This window comes from Bos javanicus, chromosome 19 (genome assembly GCF_032452875.1).
Source record: "Bos javanicus breed banteng chromosome 19, ARS-OSU_banteng_1.0, whole genome shotgun sequence".
Lineage (NCBI taxonomy): Eukaryota > Metazoa > Chordata > Mammalia > Artiodactyla > Bovidae > Bos > Bos javanicus.
Window position 1 is genome coordinate 12,164,584 of NC_083886.1, and position 26,740 is coordinate 12,191,323.

The 26,740-nt window shown below is 37.1% G+C and overlaps 1 protein-coding gene across 4 annotated transcripts in view; it reads left to right on the forward strand.

Annotated features, from left to right (window-relative positions):
• RPS6KB1 (ribosomal protein S6 kinase B1) overlaps nucleotides 1-26,740 on the forward strand; it is a 40,438-nt gene that overhangs the window by 2,864 nt on the left and 10,834 nt on the right. For 3 of the 4 annotated variants that reach the window (XM_061390193.1, XM_061390191.1, XM_061390192.1), the window contains exons 2-12: nucleotides 4,852-4,901; nucleotides 5,898-6,018; nucleotides 7,571-7,639; nucleotides 18,670-18,817; nucleotides 20,927-20,984; nucleotides 22,424-22,524; nucleotides 24,307-24,397; nucleotides 24,579-24,669; nucleotides 25,222-25,329; nucleotides 25,634-25,696; nucleotides 25,893-25,970. In XM_061390193.1, coding sequence (XP_061246177.1) covers nucleotides 4,852-4,901; nucleotides 5,898-6,018; nucleotides 7,571-7,639; nucleotides 18,670-18,817; nucleotides 20,927-20,984; nucleotides 22,424-22,524; nucleotides 24,307-24,397; nucleotides 24,579-24,669; nucleotides 25,222-25,329; nucleotides 25,634-25,696; nucleotides 25,893-25,970 — 978 coding nt within the window. Of the gene's footprint in view, nucleotides 1-4,851; nucleotides 4,902-5,897; nucleotides 6,019-7,570; nucleotides 7,640-18,669; nucleotides 18,818-20,926; nucleotides 20,985-21,609; nucleotides 21,845-22,423; nucleotides 22,525-24,306; nucleotides 24,398-24,578; nucleotides 24,670-25,221; nucleotides 25,330-25,633; nucleotides 25,697-25,892; nucleotides 25,971-26,740 lie in introns of those variants that run through there. The other variant, XM_061390194.1, reaches the window with a different exon arrangement.

The following is a 26,740-nucleotide window of genomic DNA, read 5'->3' on the forward strand; positions in this document are numbered from 1 at the left end:
TTGTGGTGTGTCAGAGCTAATTCAGATCCTTCCAGCCACGCTCACTGACTGCATGATCTCAAATAAATTGCTTAACCTCTCAGACTAAAGACTCAGAAAAAAGACTTTTTTCTTCTCCATAAAATGAAGACTGTGTGAGATAGAGTATATCAAGTACTCTCAAAATATCCTGGCACATTATGTAGTTAGCTGGTTTATGGAAATAGAGCTTGTCAGTGTTAACTGATTGCCAAGGAACCAATCATTCAAGTTTACCCTCATCTATACATAAAGACATAATAATAAATGCAGTTATACTAGAGGTACTGCATTTTTAGAACAGCAGTTTCTTTTCTTTCCTTCCTTGCTTTTTTTCTCTTTGTCGTTGGTCCTATTTAGAAATACATCCCCCCCCCAGCTTTTTAATTTTTAAATTTTTGGCCGTGCTGGGTCTTTGTTGCTGTGTGCGGGCTTTCTCTAGTTGCAGAAAGCAGGGGCTACTCTTTAGCTGTGGTGCGGTGGCTCCTTTCGTTGTGGAGAACGGGCTTTAGGCACAAGGGCTTCAGTGGTTGTGGCATGTGGGCTTAGTTGCCTTGTAGCATGTGGAATCTTCCCAGACCAGGGATTGAACTTGTGTCCCCTGCATTGGCAGGCAGATTCTTAACCACTGGGCCACCAGGGAAGTCCTAGAGATACCTACTTTTTAGGTATGTTACACTGAGTGAATCTATATTAGTGAATATATGTATTTATAGTAAATAGATGTATTTACATGGCGCAGTTAATTTTTCAGTGACTAAAAGATGAGAATTAGTTTTAAGGACTATATTAAAACCAGTGGTTGAAAGGGTTTTTGTTTTTCTGTTTCATTGGTGATAATATAATTTGGGAACAGAGTTGAAACTAAAGGAAAGTTTTCCTTTAGAAATTTTTTCATTAGTTTATGAAAATGTTGGAAACCTCTGCTTTCTGTGAAGACACAGGTTAAAAGAGTAAAAGAAAATTGTTAATGCAACTTAAAAAAATCATGAATTTTTACTCTGCTAGTTCAAAATTTGAAATAGAGACTTCCTGCCGAATTTCAGATTGGGTTAGTAGATTTTTATTGAGCAAAAAGTTTAAAAAATTTTTAGTGTTTTGAAAAATAGTGGTATATAGATAATATGTATTCAGATGTTCATGATTATTAATATCTCAATATCTTGCATTTTATTAGATACTTACTGTAATGTACTTTTAAATAGCCAGTATTTGAGGCCAGATTTACTTCTTTTCCCCAGATTACTGAACCTTATTTTATAAGGAAATATCTGTGAACAGGCAGGCAAGTAGATAAATGACTTAATGAATATTTAGATTAAGGATATTTTTCACCCATTCTGTAACAATTTATTTAAAACTTTTTAAACTGTTTAAATTTTTATAAAATTGGGACTTAAGGCATATTAACTTGAATTTATGTATAATTTTAATTTAAAACTTTGTAAATAGTCATTCTGATGGGCTAGTTTGAAACAGTTACCTTCTATAGTACCTTATTGTTTAGTCACTAAGTCCTGCGTCCAGCTCTTTTGTGACTCCATGGACTGCAGCCTGCCTGGCTCCTGCATCCATGGAATTCTCCAGATAAAAATGCAGGAGTGGGTTGCCGTGTTCTTCTCCAGGGGATCTTCCCAATCCAGGGATTGAACATGCGTCTCCTGCGTTGGCAGGAGAACTCTTCACCCCTGAGCCACAGTGGGGAGAATTCTACTTTGTCAGTCGTAGTGGCACATACACAAAAAAACATTAGATGGGTCATAAAGCTTAAGGCAGAAAAAAAATCTGCATAAAGTTTCCTGTGAAGGATAACCGTCAGTATGTCCTGCAGAATAGCTTGGTGTTTCTGGTGTTGGACTTCTAGATACCATTGAGTAGCAGAAAAAAATTGTGCCTCAAAATGCTTGTGCTCCAGAAGTAACGGTAGGAAGTTCTAAGCCCAGATGCAGGTGGCAAGACAGGCCTGGCTGACTCCGGAAGTGAAACATAGCCCCAGGGCATGTGGCTTCTTTCTAGGTGGCTTCAAAGTCATGGCTCAGTGTTAATTACTCTGTAGTCTTTAATTTAGAATTAAGTAAAGTGAATATTAAAGGTAAAACAATTATGTAATACCAATTTTATAGAAGTTAGCCTTTTGTCTTTAAAGTGAAGTCTTCATAGGTGATTGTATGAAGCCCCAGAGACCCCCCCCCAAAAAAAATCCTCTAATGATAACCACCCCTGCCTGCCCCTCCCACACAAAAGAAGCTGTATCAAGTTGAAACTGCAAGTATTTTTTCCCTTGATACCGCACCCCCCTCCCCCCACTCTACCCCATTTGCCTAGGTCTAATCATGAGACACACATCCTTGGTGTTAGACTTCATCCTGAGTTGTTCACACTGTGGGCAAGTTCTGACTAAAACACTTGTTTTGAGAGCGCATTTGACCACTCACTGTGTAAAAATACTGTCCATTGCCTTTGTGTATCATGACTGTGTACTGGTATCTTTGAAGAAAGATGAGTTCACCTAAATATTCATTGAATTATTCCAAAATTCTTAATAAAAACTTTAAAACTTCTAATTTTTTGATGCCTTTGATAGAAATTGAGAGTTCATAATCAGACTGTATTTAAGAATACTCATTTTAAAGCTACATTTTATAATACTAATAACTGAGTTTCTGCTGCCAGGTTATATTTTAGAGTTCCGTGACTTTTAGTATATTTATAGAGTCATATAGCCATCACCAGAATTTAGTTTTAGCACATTTCTGTCGCCCTCAACAGAAACTCCTCACTGCCATCCCCAGCCCTCAGCAGCTACTAGTCTGTTTCCCATACCTGTAAATGTGCCTTTCTGGAGCGTCCATAAGTGGGCTTATATATTACGTGGCCTTTTGTGTTTGGCTTCTTTCACTCAAGTTGATGATTTAAGGATCATCTTTGTTGTAGTATATATCAGTGTTTCATTCCTTTTTATAGCCAAATAGTATTCCATTGTTAATGTCAGCGACATTTATCATTTCACTTGTTGATGTTCATCTGAGTCGTTTCCATTTGGGGGCTATTGTAAATAATGCTGCTATGAACATTTATGCCTGAGTCTTTGTGGAACATGTTATTTTCATTTCTCTTGGGTAGATACCAAGGAATAGATTTGCTGGATCATATGGTAAGTCTATGTTTAATTTTTGAAGAAACTGCCTAACTTTTCCAAAGTGGTTATACCATTTTACATTGCTGCCAGCAGTGTATAAGGGTTACAATTTCTCTGCATCCTTGCCAAACTTTTTTTTTTTGTCTTTTTAATTGTAGCTATCCTGCTGTAGCTATCCTAGTTGATGTGAAGTGATATCTCCATAGAGTTTTGGCTTGCACTTCCCTAAGGGCTAATGATACTGAACGTACTTTCATGTGACTTTTGGCCACTTACCTTCTTTGTGGAAATGCCTGTTCAGATCCTAACCTATTTTTTTTTAAGTGGGTTACTTATTTTTTTTATTATTGAGTTATAGAAGTTCTTTGTATGTTCTTATTTTATGGATTGTGAAGATTTACTCTCTCCTAGTTCTTCTAAAAATTTTATAGTTTGTAGTTTTAGTTCTTACATTTAGGTCTGTGACCCACTTTTACGCATGGTGTGAAGGTAAGGATCCAAAGTAAATGTTCACATGTGGATATGCGATTGTCCTGAACTGTCATTTATTGAAACAAGTCTCTCTCCCATTGAATTTTCTTAGCATCTTTGTCAAAAATCAGTTGACCATAAATGGAAGGGTTTATTCTGCGCTCTCATTTCTATTTCATTGATTTATATTTCTGTCCTTATGCCAGTACCACACTGAATTAATTGCTGTTGCTTCATAGTACATTTTGAAATCAGGACATGTAAGTCCCCCAACTTTGTTCTCCTTTTTCAAGACTGTTTTCACCCCACCCCCACCCTTGATTTTCGGAGTGAATTTTAGGATAAGCTTGGCACTTTCTGCAAGAAAGGGACTAGGTGTTTTTAAAAGATTGAGTTGAATCTGTAAACCAATTTGTTTAGTATCGCCATCTTAACAATGTTAAGTTGTCTGATGCATGAACATGGAGTGTCTTTTGATTTATTTAGGTCTTTTAAAAGTTCTTTCAGCAATGTTTTTGGAGTTATTAAATATTGAAACCTTGCACTTTTGTTAAATTTATTTCCAAGTATTTTATTCTGTTGATGCCACTGTGAATGGAGTCATCTTAATTTCATTTTTGAATTGTTCATTTTGCTATTGTACAGAGGGTTAAATTGAGTTTTGCACTCATTTATACTCTGGTCAGAATAAATGTTTGGCCAGTATGACTCCACACAATTTGAGACTGTTGCTTAACTGTTTTGCTTTGATCAGCCGTATCATTCATGACAATGTCTTGGAATGGTTGTGGTTACCTTAGGCTTGGTTAGGTTGCAGTTACATAAGGTTTCTAGCATTATGTTAGTCTTATCAAAAGCATGTCAAAATAACTTTTTATAAGTCATTTGATTAACTCAGAATGCGGTACCTTTAGTTTAATAAAATGCAGAATACATACTTTGCATACATGTAATTTTTGAAGGAGAAATCACCCGGTTTTGTTTGTAGATCATTGATGAGCAGCATCTACAGCTTAGTTGTCACATAAAATTAAAAGTGAAATCCCCCCACTATTGTTTGTGTGCTTTACTTTGTTCATCACATTTACCTATTAATAAAGCACAGAGAATTTGTAAGCTGATTTCTTTCATTCATTCTCCTTCAGTAATGGGGTGAAGCATTACATTTTTAAATTTCTTGTTTATGGGATTATTTATTTTTAAAACTTTAACATATTTTTCAGGGTCAGTTAAATGAAAGCATGGACCATGGGGGAGTTGGACCATATGAACTGTAAGTATATTTGAAAAGGTTTCACTGTGCTGTCTTTTTTTAATTTAGGTTATATCAGCTCCAGTTTACAGCCATCATGTGATTTTAATAACCTATTCTTAAATATATAGTCATACAGAGACTTGGTTTATTGAGCTTGGCACCAATATGAAAACATATCTGGGGTTTTGAGATCATGTATGGATTTTGAGAAGAAGATTATTAAAATTCAGAGTATTCTGATTATGAGTCTAAGTGTGTAAAAGATTTTTATTAGTTTAATATGGAGAACTACCTTTTCCTACTGAACAATAAAAATTTTAGAAATGCTCCCCAAATCAAATCCCTCTTGTTTTGCTTGTAATGCATCATCTAAACAGAGATTTGTGCATTCTTGTGTCATTCTGGGAAAGCTTCATTAGTTGAATAAGGTGTATCCCACCTTCAAGTAAAAAGCCTTGGATTGTGGGGAAATTAAGATCACTCATAGAAAGCATTTAAAAGACAGATAAATTGCTACCCTTTTTGGAACCTTTAAGTATATATGGAAAGATGCATGGTTATAATGTAATAACAAGAATTTTTAGCTGAAAACTTGAACTAATTGGGTACTTTTAGAAAGTGCTTAGATTTTCTGCTGATGTTGCCAAGTACAGTTGGATAATATCTAACCTCAGACATTTTGAATAAACTAAATTTGAATAACTAGAAGACTTTTTTCCTTTGTCAGCTTAATAAACTTGTTCTAATTCATCTTAGTTTGGGAGTATTTGATGCTTATGAAAATCAATAATCAGTAGCACATTCTGTAAACAAGCAGATCAGCAGACAGTTCTCAAGCCACCCTAATCTTGACCTACCATGTCATCGAATCATTAACTTAGAGCACAGATACTAAATTTGCTATCATGTACTTTTTTCCTTTTACTTAATTGGAGTATAATTCTCATTCTAACAATACGCTGAAGGTAATTTAACTTCTCACAAATTTACTTTTGGTTTTGTTTTTCTCCCCAGTGGCATGGAACATTGTGAGAAATTTGAAATCTCAGAAACTAGTGTGAACAGAGGGCCAGAAAAAATCAGACCAGAATGTTTTGAGCTCCTTCGAGTACTTGGTAAAGGGGGCTATGGAAAGGTAGGAAGTATTTTGAAATGAGAGCTGTCTTTGTCTGTCTCGGGTAGATTAATGTTTACACCGTTTCCAGCTGTCTTCTTCAGTCTTTGTAAGCTCTCAGCAAAGGACAGGATCATTTAACCTGGTATTATTTGAGCAATGTATAGAAGCTCTCCTCCTCTTACTACCATTCACATAACAGCCTGGCACTTTGTGGGTACTCAGTCAATATTTGTGGAATAAATAAATAGGCAGCTGGGCTAGGGAGTATCTGTTATTAGAGGATTCATTCCTTTCTTTTGTTAAATGGTACCGACTATAGGTATTCTTTTAAAAAACAAACTACTGCTTACTTTCAAGAGGCATGGCACATTAGATTGGTATCAGTTACTGAGACCTTAATCTAAATTGATTTTCTTTGACTTGCAGTATTCAGAGCAATAGAGTTAGGGCAGTTGAAGAATTGAAAAGAGGAGAAGAAAAATGAAGAACATCTTTCGGTTTCATAGTTTTGCCAGAAACTTTCTAATTTAAGACCTCACCTTTGAGTGTTCTGTTCAAGAAAATTTGGACATTCTGTTTGCCATTCTTTTTCAAAAGACAGAGTTTGGGTGACATGTTAGTACTTAAGATTAAGCTTGAGAACTATTTATGCTATTGTGTAGGGTTAATTTTTGCAAAACATGGCATTTGTAGTTTATTCTTAGGCTTTAGGACACATTCTCGTCTGTTTTAATCATTGTGAATGTATAGCACATGCACTGTGAATCTCATATTTTAGCTGTTGCATGAGAGGATATTATGGCTAATCATTTTAAGGCTTAAGTAGTTCCTGTCAAACATTAAATAGTTATATGTGAAGCATCTCTGAAAATTTATGAGCTATTTTATAATTTCTGTGTGTCTAGGAAACATGATTATAGTCTTTTCTATGCAAACTTGGATTTTATAAAGTAACGTGGAGTGCTTGTTTTATAACACAGAGTGCTTGTTATTAGATGGTAATGACCACTTTTGCCACCAGATGTCAGCAGAATAAACAGGAAGGTTCTGTGTTGTATGACAGTTTTCACTACTAAGGACTTCCTAGGTAGCTCAGCTGGTCAAGAATCCTCCTGCAATGCAGGAGAACCCAGTTCGATCCCTGGGAAGTGAAGATCCCCTAAAGGGACACGCTACCCACTCCGGTTTTCTTGGGCTTCTCTGGTGGCTTAGATGGTAAAGAATTTGCCTGCAATGTGGGAGCCCTGGGTTGGGAAGATCTCCTGGAGGAGAGCATGGCAGCCCATTCCAGTATTCTTGCCTGGAGAATCCCCAAGGACAGAGAAGCCATGTGGGTTACAGTCTGTGGGGTCGCAAAGAATCGGACACGACTGAGTGATTAAGCACACTAGTAAATCTTGAATGTAGTCTGGCTCTTTTAGCTCATCATTTTTGTACACAGTCCTTGATGGTGCTAGTTTCTGTAAGAATATAGACTGCTGTATCATTTGCTTCGTATACCTAGGAATTAAGGGACTGTGACTTAACATAGTTTAGCTTTTAATAACACACACTTTTATTTTTCATCCAGGTTTTTCAAGTACGAAAAGTAACAGGAGCAAATACCGGGAAAATATTTGCCATGAAGGTGCTTAAAAAGGTGATTTCTCTCCTCCCCCTCAACTATGTTCTTAATTGCTATAAAATTGATATTTTGGTCTAAAATTCTCAGTTAAAAATTGTATTTCTACCACAATTATAAGTCCTCTTGGAATGTGGGGTACATTTTATCATTCTTACTCCTGTTTTATTCTGCTTGGTTACTTGGTGAGGGTGCAGAGGAGATTGTTTCATTTCTCCTCTGAGGTTAACTCTTTAGCCCTTTGTTCTGGTCTCTGTATTTCTAAGTAATAAGCATGTTCTGCTGTGACTTAATTCAGTAGTTTTAGAATTAGAGATTGACTTCCTGTTTTATTCCTTTCTTCCTTTTTCCCATCCTCATCTGGCATCATTTTCTTTCGATCTACTGTTGCCTTCTCAAACCTCCCATCAACTCTAAAACACCTTTCAGGCCAGTGTATGAGCACACTTATGAGATAAGTGACTAGTCCTGTTTATTTTGCTCGGGCCACCCCAGAGGAGCCTTCTGTCCCCTGCTCTCACCTGTGCTGATCTTTCTCTCGGCATTGCTGTCATTACTGGACTTCCCCTTCACTACAATCCTTCAGATCCTCCTGACTCCGTCAGTGTTGGATCCTTTGTTTCTTGGATCCCAGATTTTCCTTTTTCTTAGTTTGTGTCCTGTTCCCTCGCTCTGGTGACCATTTACTGGTGATTTCCTGAGAAACTGAAAGAAGGGGAATTTGATATTCCAAATTTTTGCAGTGATGTGTCTTGCTTTGATTCTTATTATTTATTTTTACTGTTTCAGTCTTAAAAGTTTTCGTCTTTTAGCTCCAGGGAATTTTCTTTTATGATCTCTTCGATAATTTTCCTCTGGTTGTTTTCTTCTCTTAGAATTGCGTTTACTTGGGTGTTGGACCTCCTAGACTGATCATCTGTTTTTCTTTCCTTTCCACTTGTCCATTTCTTTATCTTTTTGTTTACTTTCTGAGGTTTTTCCTAGAAATTTATTTTCTAATCATTTTTAAAATTTAGTGTATTTATTTGGCTTTGCGTTATGGCTTGTGGGATTTCATTAATAGTTGCCCGACCAGGGATCCAGTCCAGGCCCCTGGCAGTGCAAGTGCAGAGTCTTAATCCCTGGACTGCCAAAGAATTCCCTTACTTATATTTTAAAAACTATCATATTTGTAATTCCCCAAAGCTCTTTTTGTTGTTTTTTTTCTTTTTATACCTATTTTGTGAGTACAATATTTTCCTTTATTCCTCTGAGACATTTTAATTATAAATTCTTCGAAATATTCTTTTGTCTGATGGGCATGTCTCTTGTCTAAGTTCCTATTTTCTTTGACTTTGATTTAGTGTTTTGTTGCCATGTTAGGGGCCTTCTTTACATGTCTGGTGTCCTTGAAGAGTGGAACTCTGAGAAGCTGATCAGAAGCTGAGTACGTGTAGCCTTCTCCAGTGTGCAGTCATGAGATTAGCTGGCAGTTGACTAAGAACTTCTAAACGTCAGTGTCTAAAGGTCTTTTTTCTGATATGGATCAATTCGTGCTGGGAAAGATCCTCTATTATTCTGCCTAGAAAAAGCATTCTGGGGCTGGATGACAGACAGGAGATGGAGATCTCACCTTTCAACATCAGATTTTTACTGAAATCATGTTTGTTTTGTTTTTAACTTTATTGATGTATAGTTGCTTTACAATGTTATGTTCATTTCTGCTGCACAGCAAAGCGATTCACTTACACATGCATATTCTTTTTCATCCATTATGGTTTATCACATGACATTTATTATAGTTCCCTGTGCTATGTGGTAGGTCTTTGCTGTTTATCCAGCCTCTGTGTACTAGTTTGCATCTGCTAATCCCAAACTCCCAAACCTTGCCTCTACCTTCCCTCCCTATCCCCAGCCACGAGTGTATTTGCTTTGTGCGTCTATTTCTGTTTTGTAGATAGCTTTATTTGTTGTATTTTGTTTACGTAACTGATATATGGTATTTTGTCTTTCTCTTTCGGACTTTGCTTAAATGTGGTAGTATCTAGGTCCATCCGTGTTGCTGCAGATAGCATTGTTTTGGTCTTTATTATGGCTGAGTAGCGAGGTCAAGTTTTTACTTCAGCACTCTACTCTATCTGATCCTTCACTCTTTTTTTTTTTTTTCTGGAGACTACATCTCTCCAAGTGGTAGTTCCTGGCTGGTTACTATAGATTTGGGAATCTTGCTGATCTATCTGTTCTTACAGAGACTTTGAGATAATCCTCCTGTTTTCAGCCCTCCACCTTCTGCCTTCTATAGTCCTTAATGATTTCATGTTGTTTTCGTTTTCTTTCCTTTTATTTTTACTTTTAATTTTTGAACACTGCTAGGGCTTTATCTGGTGGGTCAGATGGTAAAGAATCTGCCTGTAGTGCAGGAGACCCAGGTTCAATCCCTGGGTCCCGAAAATCCTCTGAAGAAGGGAATGGCTACCCACTCCCAGTATTCTTGCCTAGAAAATTCCATGGATAGAGGAGACTGGTAGGGTCACAAAGAGTCAGACAGAACTGAGTGACTAACACTAACTGTTCAGGGCTTTATAGATGGATTGCACGTTTTTTGAGTTACGCCTCTTTGCAGGCATTTAGGTTTGCTCATACAACTGCTTTATCCCCCTCTGTTTTCACCTTTTGAGATGCAGAGTTACATGTGTTTCTTTGTTTTATTAACCTTGGATTGTGTATGTTTGGTTTCTTGTTCTTTTGGTTTGGGATTGATTTCTGAAAATATCTCACTGTCTTAAAATCTTAGTAGGAAACTATATTAAGACAATGAAAATGACTTTTTAAAAAAAATACAATGTTTATATATCATCCTATTGTCCCTGATTTTTACTTAAGCAGTACAAATGACTTCTTAATTTAAAAACTGAGGAACAAATACTGTGACCACAACTTTATTGGTGATTGTCTTAAAGAAGCAGTTTAGGTATTTTCAACTTCAGTTTCTGTATCAGTAAGCCAGAATTAATCTGCTCTCTGGCTTTCCCATTGGAATCATTTGAGATTATGGATTTTTTTATCTATACAGTATTTTAAGTCTAAAATTGGAGACAGTATAAATAATACTTGTTCTTGCAGTGTTGAAAGAAGTACTGGTCAGGTTTCTTAGAATAATCCATTCCTTTTGATATGTTGTTTATGAACGCCTGATAATCAGGGCTGAGCAAAATTAGTCATAATTATATCTTAAGTGTCTGGCACAGATATCGTTAATGGAAAGAAGAGGGTTTTTTTTTCCCCCTACTGATGGTAAGCGGGTGTGGATTAATATATTGGGAAGTCCATAGATGTAACTGCTGCCATTTGTCAGGCTTCCTTTTTGTGCCCAGGCATTGAAGACCTAACTTGCTTTGCCTCTTCTTTTGCTTAGTTACCATGCGTTCTCACTGTGTGGCTTTTCTTTCCCTAAGCCTGGCTAGAGAATCACTCACTGTCTCATTCTTTCCTTGCTGTTCCCGAAAAGCTAGGGTTAGGTCCAAGGTTTTAATTCCTAAATCCCTAGGTAAAGATAACTGTGTTCTCCCTTTGAGTTTCTTCTTTTGATTTTGTTATCCCTGGAAGCAGAGAGTACTAACCCTCTTGGCCTGAGTATGTGGTAAAAATTTACCTCTTTCTAACCTTAAAGATAAAATCATAAACCAGATGTTCCCTTGTCTTAAATGAGTTGCTTATGTCTGAATAATCCATCTGGATTTATTAGTTCTCCTGGGCTTGTTTACTCACTATGAGAAGCTTAGAATGTTGAGGAATAGACTGTTTCCAACAACTATCTCTCTGTCCTACCAGTTGCATCAAAATGTATACTCTAGAAGCAAAATATCATTGCCCATGTCATTAGTTCAGCTTACATTGTAAATTTTACAACCTTTGGCCAAAGGCTTGTAGCTCACAGATTGGTCATGTTTCTTTCATTCCTTCTTTTACTGAACCAGCTGAGACTCTGTAGTGTGCTAGAGACTAGGATTTAGCACTTGAGACGAATGTAATCTATGCTCTCACTCTGCTTACTGTGTAATTCAAGGGAAGAACTGATAAGCTTATCTATAATTTCTACTCTAGTCAAAACCTTCCCACTTTGAGGATTAAGCTTATACTAATCTCTTAGTGTTTATCAGTCATTTCCCCCCAACTCTCAAGTCTTATTTTCCTGGGTGTATTCTGTATCCTTGTATTAAGTAAGTAATCGATTGCCTAGCCTTCTAATTCCTCATTGATCTCAAATCCATCAGCGTTCACCTCCATTTCACATCGCCAGGCCCCATAGTTGTATCGTCCTCTTCTGAAACACTGGACTATAATAGAACAACATTCTCGCTTTTTATTCCTATAGTGCCTGGTCTTTGGCCCTTTTAGTGCTTTGACCTTTCTGTTTTTCCCTTCAAGTTCTTAGTCCCCTTTTAATTTTTCTGTATACCTACTCTAGCCTAATCAACATGCTCTGCCACGTCAGTCACCTGCTATCCCTGGTTGACCTTGTCCTCCAGAACGCTCTAATCAGTTTATCTGTTAATACTCCTTTATTCCTGTATCTCAGTTATTGAACATCACTGGTAGAAATCACACAAACTTTAAATTGCTACTGGGAAAAATTCATAGTCCCCAACTCATGTAGACCCTCAGTACCCACCAAAGGTTCCTAGCCAGCCCCTGCCATTCTCTGCAACTAGTAGAGACTTTACTGTCATTCCAGCTATTCTTTTTTAGCAAACCGCCTCTCTTCCTAATTGAGGCTGTCGGACACGATTCCCTTCACCTTTCTTACCCTAATGCTGTGTTGTCTGCATTTTCACCTGTCTTCATCTCTCTCTCTCCAGGCTTAGTGGGAGATGTGTTCTTCCTCCTTTCCAAGGCCAAACACTCTCTTTATGTTTGGATCCCCTCTCTTTCTGCCTGCTTAGCGTCTTTTTGTCACTTCTCTTTCTGCATCCTGATTTCATTCTCTGTTTAAATATATTCATGTCTTTGCCATATTTAGAAAATAAATCCTTTCTTTACTCGAAGTTTATCACAGCTTCCAGTCTCTGCCATTCATAGACTAATTTCTTAAGAAGTCATTTTCTATTATTTTTTTTACTCACTATCTTTTGAACTCACAACTCTACTATTTTGATGAAACTCTTTCCCTTTGTCACCAGGGATCTAATTGCTAGATCCAGTAGTCTTTTCCTTCAGTTCAGTTCAGTCACTCAGTCGTGTCCGACTCTTTGCACCCCCATGAATTGCAGCACACCAGGCCTCCCTGTCCATTACCAACTCCTGGAGTTCACTCAGACTCACGTCCATCGAGTCGGTGATGCCATCCAGCCATCTCATCCTCTGTCGTCTCCTCCTCCTCCTGCCCCCAATCCCTTCCAGCATCAGAGTCTTTTCCAATAAGTCAACTCTTCACGTGAGGAGGCCAAAGTATTGGAGTTTCAGCTTTAGCATCAGTCCTTCCAATGAACACCCAGGACTGATCTCCTTCAGAATGGACTGGTTGGATCTCCTTGCAGTCCAAGGGACTCTCAGGAGTCTTCTCCAACACCACAGTTCAAAAGCATCAATTCTTCGGCACTCAGCCTTCTTCACAGTCCAACTGTCACATCCATACTTGACCACTGGAAAAACCATAGCCTTGACTAGACGGACCTTTGTTGGCAAAGTAATGTCTCTGCTTTTCAATCAGCTGTCTAGGTTGGTCATAACTTTCCTTCCAAGGAGTAAGCGTCTTTTAATTTCATGGCTGCAATCACCATCTGCAGTGATTTTGGAGCCCCCAAAAATAAAGTCTAACACTGTTTCCCCATCTATTTCACCATGAAGTGATGGGACCAGATGCCGTGATCTTAGTTTTCTGAATGTTGAGCTTTAAGTCAACTTTTTCACTCTCCTCTTTCACTTTCATCAAGAGGCTTTTTAGTTCCTCTTCACTTTCTGCCATAGTTCCTCTGGTGTCATCTGCATATCTGAGGTTATTGATATTTCTCCTGGCAGTTTTGATTCCAGCTTGTGCTTCTTCCAGCCCAGCGTTTCTCATGATGTACTCTGCATAGAAGTGAAATAAACAGGGTGACAATATACAGCCTTGATGTACTCCTTTTCCTATTTGGAACCAGTCTGTTGTTCCATGTCCATTTCTAACTGTTGCATCCTGACCTGCATATAGGTTTCTCAAGAGACAGGTCAGGTGGTCTGGGATTCCCATCTCTTTCAGAATTTTCCACAGTTTATTGTGATCCACACAGTCAAAGGCGTTGGCATAGTCAATAAAGCAGAAATAGATGTTTTTCTGGAACTCTCTTGCTTTTTCGATGATCCAGTGGACGTTGGCAATTTGATCTCTGGTTCCTCTGCCTTTTCTAAAACCAGCTTGAACATCTGGAAGTTCACGGTTCACATATTGCTGAAGCCTGGCTTGGAAAATTTTGAGCATTACTAGCGTGTGAGATGAGTGCAATCGTGTGGTAGTTTGAGCATTCTTTGGCATTGCCTTTCTTTGGGATTGGAATGAATACTGACCTTTTCCAGTCCTGTAGCCACTGCTGAGTTTTCCAGATTTGCTGGCATATTGAGTGCAGCACTTTCACAGCATCATCTTTCAGGATTTGAAATAGCTCAACTGGAATTCCATCACCTCCACTATCGTTGTTCGTAGTGATGCTTTCTAAGGCCCACTTGACTTCACATTCCAGGATGTCTGGCTCTAGGTGAGTGATCACAGCATCGTGATTATCTTGGTTGTGAAGATCTTTTTTGTACAGTTCTTCTGTGTATTCTTGCCACCTCTTCTTAACATCTTCTGCTTCTGTTAGGTCCATGCCATTTCTGTCCCTTATCAAGTCTTTCCTTAACTCATCCTTAATTTACCTCTCTGTTGTTGCACTGAAGCTATTGACCACAGCATTTTGAAACTACACTCCCCTGACTTCTGTGGTTCTTTTGTGATTTTTTCTTCCCTAATTCTTCATCTTATCTTCTTGATGTCTTGCTTCTCAGACTTTCTCAAAATTACTTATTTAAACAATTCAAACCTCCTGAACAGGTAAAAAATAACACCTTTGAAGTTTTTCAAACTTTGCAGAGTTGCAAGAATAGTACAGTGATCACCAGTTGTTAATTTTGCCGTATTTTCTTTGTCTGCCGTTCCCTTTATCTCTCCTCTCTCTGTATGTACACATATGTATATTCAAAGTTTTTATTTTTTTATTTTTTTTCAAAGTTTTAATTTTTTTGCTATACAAATTGAAAGTTATTTGCAGATATGGCACTTTGCCTTTAAAATCTCTAGTATACATAACCACAATGTAATTATCACATTTGGGAAGTTTAATATTGGTATACAATTCTGTTTTCCTGATACATTGTCTATAGTCAAACTTCCCTAGTTATGTCAATAGTATCCTTTACAGCTGTTTTTTGTTTTTAATATTGAGGATTTAAAGAAGGATCACACATTACATTGAGTAGTCTGGTGTCTTCAGTTTCCTTTACTCTAGAGTCCTGTGTCTTTAGTTTCTTTTGCTTTAGTTTCCTTTACTTTTTTGTCTTTCATGACACTAACATTTTTTGAAGACTCTGGGCCAGTCATTTTGCAGAGTGACCCTGATTTGGATATGTTTCATTATTTCCTAATGAAAATGCTTAAATTTTAAATTTAAGTTAAATGCTTTCTGCAGGAATATTTACATGAGTATTGTGTCCTTAGGAAGCTCATAGTGTTAGTCTGTCTCATTATTTGATGAGTTTGATCGTTTGGTTAAGGTGGTGTCCACAAAACTTCCCATTCTACCTCTGCCGTTTTCCCTCTGTAATTAAAAAGTATCTATGGAATGAAAATTAGAGATTCTGCTAATATTCCATCCTAATAATCTTCTACACCCAGTGGTTTTACTATCCATCATTTCTTAGCCAAATCAAGTAATACTCTGGTGATTATAAAGTGGAGACTTTTCTGTTGTATCATTTTTTTCTATATTAGTTGTCATTTTTCTGTAAAGAAGAGATTTTCATATATTTAAAAAATTTTTTAAACCATTTTTATGTATTTTTTGGCTGCACTGGGCTTTCTCTAGTTGCGGCGAGCAGGGGCTCCTCTCCAGTTGCACTGCACGGGCTTCTTTTTGTGGTGGCTTCTCTCGTGGAGCACGGGCTCTAGGCACAAGGACTTCAACAGCTGCAGCTTGTGTGCTGGGCTCTAGAGCACACAAGCTTCAGTAGTTGTGGTGACAGGTTTAGCTGTGCGCTGGCATATGGTATCTTCCTGGAAATCCATGTCCAAATCTGTGTCCCCTGCATTGGCAGGCAAGGCCTCAACCATGGACCATTAGTGAAGTCCCAAAGTTTAGTTTTTTAAAACAGTGTGGACTACTTTTTTCATAGTGTTATCCATTTCTTTCATTATTCAAATTTTGGTTTGAAAAATTTCCCAAATTTTTCTGAAGAGAGCTCTTTTAAGAAGGCTTCTGTGTTCTTTAACATATCCCTGTTAGTTTTGGAGTACTTCCTTTCTGTACAGTAGTGTGCTCCAGGTTTACCTTGCGTGTTCCCTCACCCTGGCCTGGCACCATCTATTTTTCCATGGAGCCCTGGTTTGTTTGGTAGAGAAACCAGGATCTGATTTCTAAGCTATGGTTTTTGCCACTGAAGTGTCATTCTTCTGGCTTTTTCAGAACAGAGCTAGGAAGTTTTGTTTTTGTTTTAAATCATGGCTTCACATTGATATTCCTAATTTCAGTCCAGTTCTTTAGGGTTCTTTTTTCTTCAGTCTACATTTGCATCTTTTTCCACATTGAGAGAAGCCTGATAACAACATTTACTCATTTAGTTAGTGGTACAACATATGCTAATAGTTTGAGAATTATAATACCAATAGTACTAGTAGTAGCTGCAAGCCTACTAAGTGTGGCCTAAGATTTCCTTGCAATTTTTGTTATGCTTACATATATGTTACTTAAGAATGTGCAGTGTAAAGTTATTTAAGTATCTTCTTTCTCTTTTTGTGGTAAAATTATCAAAGAATTGGATTGGCCAAAAAGTTCACTTGGGTTTTTGTACTATTGTATGGAAAAACCCAAATGAACTTTTTGGCCAACCTAATAAAAGTCAATTAAATTTATGTATTTCTCTTGTATTCAGTTTTATTTGCCTCCCCTGTCCTTGTTGATTTAATATTTTTTGAAATGTATAAAACATCATGGTTCAGAATTCAAGATCTCCATTTTATAATCACATATGATATTGATTCAGGTAAGAAGAGAAATAAATGATAAAACTATTAAGCTTTTACTTAAAATTCCTATTCCTTTTCTTGCCTTCCCACAGTTGTTAGCTCTTTTTTTTTTTGATAGGTTTCTTTTTGGGATTTTATTTTATTTTATTTTGTTGGCCGCACCACACAGCATGTAGGATCTTAGTTCCTTGACCAGGGATTGAACCCAGGACCTTAGCAGTGAGAACTAGACTGTCAGGGAATTCCCTTTCATTAACTTTTGACTTATCTTAGTTGTGCTCATTATTGCGTTTATAAGGATGTACATATTATTATATTTTTATTTCCTCTTTTACACAAAAGGTAGCATACTGTGTATACTGCTGTGCCATATACGTTCTTTTGCACCTTGCTTTCATAGAGATATTCCTTGTTTTTTAAAAAAAATATTTATTATTTTTCTTTATTTGGCTGCTCTCTTAGGTGCAGCATGCAGGGCTTTTAGTTGTGGCATGTGGGATCTAGTTCCCTGACCCACGATTGCACCCACGCCCCCTGCATTGGGAGTGCAGAGTCTTAGCCACTGGACCACCAGGGAGGTCCCCCTCATTCTTTTTATAGCTTTATAGGGTTTTCATTCACTGTCCTGTGCTTAGGCATTTAGGTTGTTTCTAATGTTTCACTTTTACAAATATTGACAGTATCCCAACCAGTAGCCTTGTGTACATGCTTTTTTCATGTCCAGAACAATGTATCATTTCCCCAAAACTTTCTTCTTTGTTTCCATTTCCTCAGTGACACTGTTAGTTACACAGAAACCATGGTATCATTCTTCTCAAATCTCATTAGTCAGGAAGTGCTTCTGCTGCTGCTGCTAAGTCGCTTCATTCCTGTCCGACTCTATACGACCCCTTAGACGGCAGCCCACCAGGCTCCCCCGTTGCTGGGATTCTCCAGGCAAGAAAGTGCTAATGATGCGGTTTTACCCTTTTTCCCCCCAGCTTCGTTTTCTTAGTTACAGATTTTACTTCTTGCTTACTTTACTAGCCTCCTAACAGATGTTGTTTCTTCCCTAAAACTTCACACTGCTACTTGAACTGTCTTTCTTAAAGACAAGGGTTATTCATTTACCTTAGCTCAAGATTTCTTCTCAGCCTCTAAAAATATAATTCAAATGCCTTTGCCTCGATGCTCAGACTTTCCATTTCCTGGCCTCCACCTGTATCTCCAGCCTAATATATCTCCTAAATGCTTCTAACCATACTGAGCTACTTAATAGATCCTCTCAACATGCCCAGTCCTGTCAGGTCTCTTTTGCATTGGGAATGCCTTTTTTTTTTTCTCCACCGTCCACATTTTATCTTAGTAACTTTTTATGACACAGCTCAGGTATACCACCTGCAGGAAGACTTCAGGCTGTCGTATCTAGTTCTGCCTGTTCACCCACAGCACCTGGTGCTTAGCTCCATTGACTCCTCTCTCTTCCCTGGGACTTTAGGCTCCTATGGGCTGGAGACTCCTATGAATTCTGCTTTCTTGTTAAGAGCCTAGAAAAGAGTATACATTCAAAAAAGTTAGTGAATATCTGAATAAACTTGATCTGTTTACATTAAAACAAATTATTTAGGTTTTCATTTACATGTTTACTGCAGAAAAATCCAAACAGTGCAGATGTATATAAGGGGCGAATGTCTTCCGTTTCCCCTGTCTCAGTCTCTAGTGAGACCTAAGATTAATAGTTTAATGTTGGCAAGAAAAGCACAAAATAGATTTTCCCCATCCTATAGGATAAAAATGTCTACTATTTTGTTCTTATAGATCATCTCTTTTCCTTTAGGCAATGATAGTAAGAAATGCTAAAGATACAGCTCATACAAAAGCAGAACGGAATATTCTGGAGGAAGTAAAGCATCCTTTCATTGTGGATTTAATTTATGCCTTTCAGACCGGTGGAAAACTCTACCTCATCCTTGAGTATCTCAGCGGTCAGTACACAGTTTGGTGTAATTTTTTGCATTAGCTCCAGAAACTTGTTCAAAACATTATTTTTCAATAGAACAATGCTTTTTCCCAGTGTGACCAAATAGTTCTTAAAATCGGCAAGTACATTAACATAAGGAATTCATATGGGACCAAATGTTTCTTTTTGTAGACAAATATGAAGGAAACTTTAAAGGTTGTCTTTTTTCTTCATCTGTAATGTTTTATCTTAATTCTCTTGTAATCAGTTAACAAAATAACAAATACCTAATGGATAGCCATCAAATTGACTGCACTTGGGTAAGATAATAAAATTCAATAAACCACTAACTGAAAAGGAAAACTTAGAATATTGTTTAAGGTAATGAGTATTTTTGGTATTGCATCTTTAAACAGAAGTGTTTTTTGTTTAATGTAATTCTACAGATAGATTTTTCAGTTTTACATTGGAAATCTCCCACTCATTCCAGGACTTACCCCTTCCTAGGAATTCATGGCACCCCATAGCATTTTTAGATCGCAGGTATCTACTTTCAGCAAACACACTTGAGTTTTCTGAAAAACAGATTTCACAGTAGCCTGTAACATGGAATAGAAAGCTGCACAATTTAATAACTTTTTGGGGACTGTTACCCTTTTTTCTTGTAACTTTATTTTAACATAGTTTCAGATTTACACAAAAAAGGTGCAGCTTACGTAAGACAAAGAATTCCCACCTACTATTCACCTAGATTCCCCAAGTGCTATCATTTTACTACAGTTGTTTTGTTTCATCATTCCTTTTTCTCCCTCTCTGTATATGTATATATGCAGGTGTGTATATAGATATATATATACATAAATATGTTTATAGACGTATAAACACACATATGTGTTTATACATAATTTTTTTCTGAACTGTTTAAGAGAGTGTTGCAGACTTGATTTCCCTTTATCCCTAAATATTTCAGTGTATAATTTTCTGAAATTAACCACAGTATCTTACATAACTCTACTAAAATTATCAAAATAGGAAATTAACACTGATAGCAGTAATCTCTTTCCTTAGTTTCCCATAATCTGTAACAGTTCCTAAGTCTTTCTTTGTCTTTCACGACCTTGACAGTTTTGAAGTCTAGTTTGTAGAATGCATCAGTTTGGGTTTATCTGGTGTTTCCTCAGGATTAGACTCAGGTTATGCATTTTTGGGAGGACCATCGAAGTGGCGTCCTGTCCTTCTCTGTGTATCAGAGCAAGAAGTACATAAGATTTGTATCTTTGTTCCATTACTGTTGATTTTAACTTTGATCATACATATAAGGTGGTGAAGTTTTTTGTGGTTTTTTTGATGAAGTTTTTCCTTTTTTAATTAGTAGCTTAAGGAGATACAAATATCTCATCTCTCATCAAGCTTTCACATAGTTTTAGCATCCATTGATTCTTGCCTGAAACAGTTAACTATGATGATTGCCAAGTGATTTTTCTTATTCCATCATGCCTCCTTCATTTATTTGGCATTCTGTTGTAACAAAGAGCTTTCTGTTCTCCCCCATTATAAAAAAGAAATTTATCTATTCTTTTATTTAAATAATTGTGGACCATGGATTCATTAGAATCCATGGATTCTAAGATTATCTAGTAGACTATAACACTTTGTTAACATCGTAACATTGTTTATTTTGATATTCACATCATGCCATACTATTTACCTAAGACATTGACAAATTCATTCTGTTTTAAAGTTCTAAAAATGTGGAATGTGGGCATTCACTAATTTGCAAGGATGATTTAATTACGTATTAACATTTTTCTACTTACCGGTGAAATGTTAGAGAAGCTATAATCAAGATTTTTTTTTAACCTCAAGTCTGAAATCTGTTGTAAATATTTTGAAGTTTATAGATGTAAAACCTAGAATTCCCAAACTTGTGTATTTCACATAAGAAGAACACTGCTAAAAATGGAATCCTGAGGACTTAGTTTTAAACCTATAATTTTTAGGATCTGTTTTTTATTTTTAAAGGGTTGATGTCTTTTAATTATGGTTAAGAGGAAAGCACAGACCCACTCATTAGAAGTGGATTGTTGGAAATAAAGATTGCTGTATTTCTAATGTCTTTTTCTTTTCTTTACAGGAGGAGAATTATTTATGCAGTTAGAAAGAGAAGGAATATTTATGGAAGACACAGCCTGGTAAGTGAAATTTTTGTGGTTGCATGAATTCAGGTAATAATTCCTATAATTAAAAGCAAAGTCCTGTTCCCACTTTGGGCAGCCAGTAAATTGTTCTGGAGCCAGTCAGTCACTTAGGACTCAATGGGGAGAAGCAGCTTTGGGTCTTGGCAGCTATTAGAGATCACATCATTCCTTTGCCCCCAGGCCTTGGGTGGAACGTTCTTCACACCAGTTCCTAACAGAACCATTCTCACTGGGGCTTTATTTCCTTGAATTGGTAAGCTGCCTGCCTTGGCTCTGGGTGAGTGTGGTTTTCCAGTGAAACTTTTATGTGTGGACCCATGGAAAGTATCAGAAACCATCTCCTTTTTTTTGTAGACTTTCCAGTTCCCAAGGTGCAGTCTTAGGGAGGTGATAAGTCTGCACACATCATCTGTGGATTGATTCAGTGGCCAGGATGGGATCTACCCTTCTATTTCTTAAGATGGCATCTGCTTCAAATTAAAAATATACATACCCTTTTGTGAGATGACAGTACTGGGTAACAATAAATCAGTTTATCCTACACATTAATTGAATAGAAAACACTTAAATGTTTTTTTCTACCTTAATTACCAAACTGCATTCCATTGTTTAATTTCAGGCCTTTTCTAACACAGAAGCTGCATTTAAGAGCCTTAGGGATGAAGTGCCCTTTTTTGGAGGAGGCTCTCTGAGCCGTGTTGGAGGCTGTGTTTGTGGTCCTGCTGGCTGTGAAACTGCCTCAGTTCTCTAGGACACACCCTCTCCATCCTGGAGTAATCTGCAGGATTGCAACATTGTTATGCAGCCAGTATTGCAGTGCCTTGTGCTTTTCGAATCCAGACAGGGTTGACTCAGCCCTTTATTCTTTTGAGGTAGATAAATTTGAGTGTCACACAATTTATAGTTGTGGGCTGGCTGGCAAGAGGGAGGGCAGATACTGTGGGCATGAGCTGTATATAAATATGCAGCTGTATTAAGTAAGGGATGAGTGGGCTTTTAAGGGTCAGGTTATAAGGTATTTTTTAAACTAAGGCTTGATCTCGGAGAATAATGAAGTTCCTATTTCCTATGGAATTTAAAAATTGGGGGTGGGTGGGAGAAATTTGCTTTGATCTGAATGACTATTGGCCCAGTTCCCACATAGACAGAACAAAACATGACCAATGACAGTTTGGCATAATCTGGACTTCTTTGCAGTTTTAGCAAGATGTTTTATTGATGAAATAAAACATGTTATAGTTTCACTAAACAAGTGAAACATAAATGTCTCCATGCATTTTGGCAGCAGCCTATGCCATCTCTTCTCCCCATACCCACCCCCACTAATTTGGTCTTTGGTGCATGTCTATTTCTTTCAAGGAATTTTGCTCCAAACATAAACTGCTTTGAGTGGATTATTCTTTTTAATTTTATTAAATCACTTTTGTTTCCAGCTTTTACTTGGCAGAAATCTCCATGGCTTTGGGGCATTTACATCAAAAGGGGATCATCTACAGAGACCTGAAGCCGGAGAATATCATGCTTAATCACCAAGGTGGAGATATACTGTAAACAGTTCTATAGTAAATAATCATCTTAAAATCTTCCCACACAGGTTCATGGTCATTTTCAAAGCCCCATATTCATGTGTCTGTTACTATACGTTCCTCCCTCAGAATTTATAGCATCATGATGCTTGTACTTACGGTTAATGAGATTGAAAAGAGTTGAGGATAACTGGCCACTCAACTCCCTTTTCTAGTTTAACCTTTACTCTTTATAGCTTTGTCCTTCTTTTGAAATCCTTACATAAAGTGTGGTGAGCCAAAAGCCAGTCCAAGTACTAATTTTGGTTTGTTTCTTAAGTTGGAAAGTGAATCTTAACTTTATAAATCGAGTTTTCTTTAATGATGAAAATACAGAAATATTAGAAACAATGTTTTTATGATAAATTTTATTAATGCTATATAAAAGAGAAGGAGATTAGAACTGAACCAAACCATTTGATTATACTTTGGAAATAAAATGTTTAGTAGGCATCAGTTTATTCTTGCTGTTTGTAACAAATGTAGGAATCAGACAGACTAATATTCTATACAGCTGTGGGTACAGCCGAGTGAACCTTGATTGTAACTGCATGTTGGTACAGACAGTTCAGCTTATGTGAGAGTAACCTGGGCTGGGGAGACTTGGCAGTTCACTCACATCCCAGAGGAGCAGCCAGCCAATCCGGGTATCTGGGGGTTAGTGGCAGCTGCTGATCCTTAGGTGTCTATCCGAGGACACAAGAGGTAGTTAATGCTCGTGCAGAAAATGGCTTATGGAGAACCGATGCCAGAATAAATGTTTCAAATTGTGGGGTTTTTCTCTTTTCTTCTCCCCCTCTCCTTTTTTTTTTTTTTTAAAGAAATGCTGTATTTAACCACATTTGTCGTGGATATCTATGTATCTTCCTTTCTCCCAGTTCTGTCCTCATTGCCTCAGATTTAGATTCTAAATTCTAAGACAAGGGATAGAATAGGCATGTGATTAATTAGCTTCTTTGATCCATAACCTAAGTGTATCAGGTAATTCTGTGGAAATGTCCTATTTCTTCTTCTGTGTCAGAGTGAAGTACACATTTACATGTGAGTTAATAGTCCATTGCCTTTTCTTGAAATAAACTTGCAATAGTAGGGTCCCTGGGGTTGCTGAACCACTGGATAGCTAATGACAGGTCGGTAGGACTAAACTTGAACTGAAGTGTTCTTTGTATAAGGTGATGAGTTTTTTACTTTCTGGATCAGAAATGATGGTTCCATGCTATGTAGCAATTTCATTTCTTTTTCCAAACTGCATTGACAGAATAAGCTAACTTGTTATAGTGACTAAGACTGTTTTAAGAACAGTTAGGTCACAGTTCATGGTGATAAAAGCAATATATTTGAAGTACAGTGTCACACCTCACCTTTGTTTAAAACATGCAGAATATTTTTTTTTTAGGGTCTGTATACTTAATCCAGACTTCATCAAGTTTTCCCAGGACTTACTTGCTCAGGATGATAAAGGATTTTTGGTATAAAGTAAAGCTGGAGCCTTAGACAAGCTGTTTTGTCTTTTTCTCATATTTATTTTCCCACAAGATAGATTATATCACTGGCAAAAGTAGTTTTGCCTTACCCTTCACAAATTAGCATCCTTATTTTTGGATGGAACATTGCTAGTTCTTGATCTCAAAAAATAAATTTAAGGCAGAAAAATTAAAATGAAAGGATAGATTATTATCTTGTATGAAAACATTTAAACACTGCACGTACTTAGAATTCTCAGAATAACCATCTTTAATCTTTCCTTCTAGGTCACGTCAAACTAACAGATTTTGGACTATGCAAAGAATCTATTCATGACGGAACAGTCACACACACCTTTTGTGGAACAATAGAATACATGTGAGCTGCATGTTGAAAGAAATATTACTGGTTTGGGGGTAATAGCTAACTTTTACCTGGTTTAAGTAATAAGTGTGCTAAATTTTCTGTTGCACTATTTGATTCTGTATCTTGTAGAAATTTTAATTCAGATGATATGCAACTAGTGGACTGTTTAGGTGTATTATTTTTCTCTTTGTAGGGCCCCTGAGATCTTGATGAGAAGTGGCCACAATCGTGCTGTGGATTGGTGGAGTTTGGGAGCATTAATGTATGACATGCTGACTGGAGCAGTAGGTGCACAGTTAAAAGCTGCATGTATTATGATCTGTGCCGAGTAGTTACAAAGTCATTACAGGAAGAGATAATGTCTGTTTTTGGAAAATGTTACCAATGAAATTATTTTTCAATGAAGTTATTTTTAAAAAATCTAACACTAGCAATGCTTAATTAGTGGTATTATGGGCCTCTGTACTTTTAGAAGTATTTTCATCTGTACTTTTTGAAGTATTTTCATTTAGATGATCTATGTCATGGCCTGTGGTCCTATGAATCAGAGGCAAAACAATTATTGCCCTTATTTTATAGATGGACAAAGTGAAGCATAAAATCAAATGGCTCACCCATTATCACACCAGGCTAATGGTGGAAAACCAGTTCCTTCCAGGACATTGCTTTTTCTCTGTGCCATTGCTTAAAAACTACAGCTCTTTAGCGGTCAGTCATCCCACATCACAGCATACATTTCTGATCTCTGTGTAACTAATTCAGGAAATGGATAATTCTGTTATTTAAAATTTGATATTCTTTCTATGCTAATTTTTCTTACTCTCTTCTCTTCTTAGCCCCCGTTCACTGGGGAGAATAGAAAGAAAACAATTGACAAAATCCTCAAATGTAAACTCAATTTGCCTCCCTACCTCACGCAAGAAGCCAGAGATCTGCTTAAAAAGGTAGGATTCTAAAATTAGCACTCAACGCATAAGTCTCAACTACTAGGATTTAAATAGACAGAACTGAGTATATATTTTGAATATAGAATCATACACAGATGTTGACAAAAAAGCTTACAGTTTTTGCTTCCAAAGTACAAATGTGTTTATTTAAAGACTTTCTTTTCTTTTTATTCCCAGACAATATTTGGAAGTAATTAATAAAGCATATGTTCTCAAGGCAAAATAGACCTGCAAATTCTATAAAGAAAAAAATACTCAGTTTGATTAAGTTCATCAGTGTTTTTCTTTTCCTTCCTAAAAGCTGCTGAAAAGAAATGCTGCTTCTCGTCTTGGAGCTGGTCCTGGGGATGCTGGAGAAGTTCAAGTAGGGACTGGCATGTTTGGTTATTTGAGGGGAAGATAATGCCAATTTTATATATTTGTGAAGGTTATATGTAGTTGCTCAGAAGTATATCTTATTTTGTGATTGGTAACTTCAGATAGTCTGTTAATTTGTCAGTCCAGTGAAGTCTGTTCCCCTTAATCTTTCTTCCTGCTTTTTTTGTTTCATTTTTTCCCAGGCTCATCCATTCTTCAGACATATTAACTGGGAAGAACTGCTGGCTCGGAAGGTGGAGCCCCCCTTCAAACCTCTTTTGGTGTGTATTCATGAAAGCATGTAATTTGAGAGACCTGGTACTTTTTTTACAATAAGAAAATCTCAGACCAGTTAGAAATATTAATGATACAAAAACCTTTGGCCTATCCTCTCTTCTCTTCACAATCTGTATTCTGCGCAGTCTTTTAAGGAACTACAGCAGCAATTGATGACTGTATTAACTGGTTTTAAGTTGGTTGCTTAAAATAATAAAATCATTTAAGTAATTGGGACTTTGAGTTTTCTTGCTTTGTTTTTGTTTTGCTTAACTCAGCCCATTTTGAATTTGCTTTCATATAGCAAAGTGTCATAAACTAGGTGGCTTAAACAGAAATTTACTATGTTGCAGTTTTGGAGGCTAGAAGTTCAAGATCAAGGTATTGTCAGGGTTGGTTCTTGCTACAGGCTATGAGAGACTGTTTCATGCTTATCTGCTAGCCTTTGGTGGTTTGCTGGCAGTCCTTGGCATTTCTTGGCTTGTAGGCACATCATCCTGTCTTTTCCTTCATGTTCATGTGGCATTCTCCTTGTGTGTAGATCTGCATCCAAATTTTCTGTTTTTTTGTAAGAACACCAGTCATTGGATTAGATAGCATATTCAAAAGCAGAGACATTACTTTGCCAACAAAGGTCCATCTAGTCAAGGCTATGGTTTTTCCTGTGGTCATGTATGGATGTGAGAGTTGGACTGTGAAGAAAGCTGAGCGCCGAAGAATTGATGCTTTTGAACTGTGGTGTTGGAGAAGACTCTTGAGAGTCCCTTGGACTGCA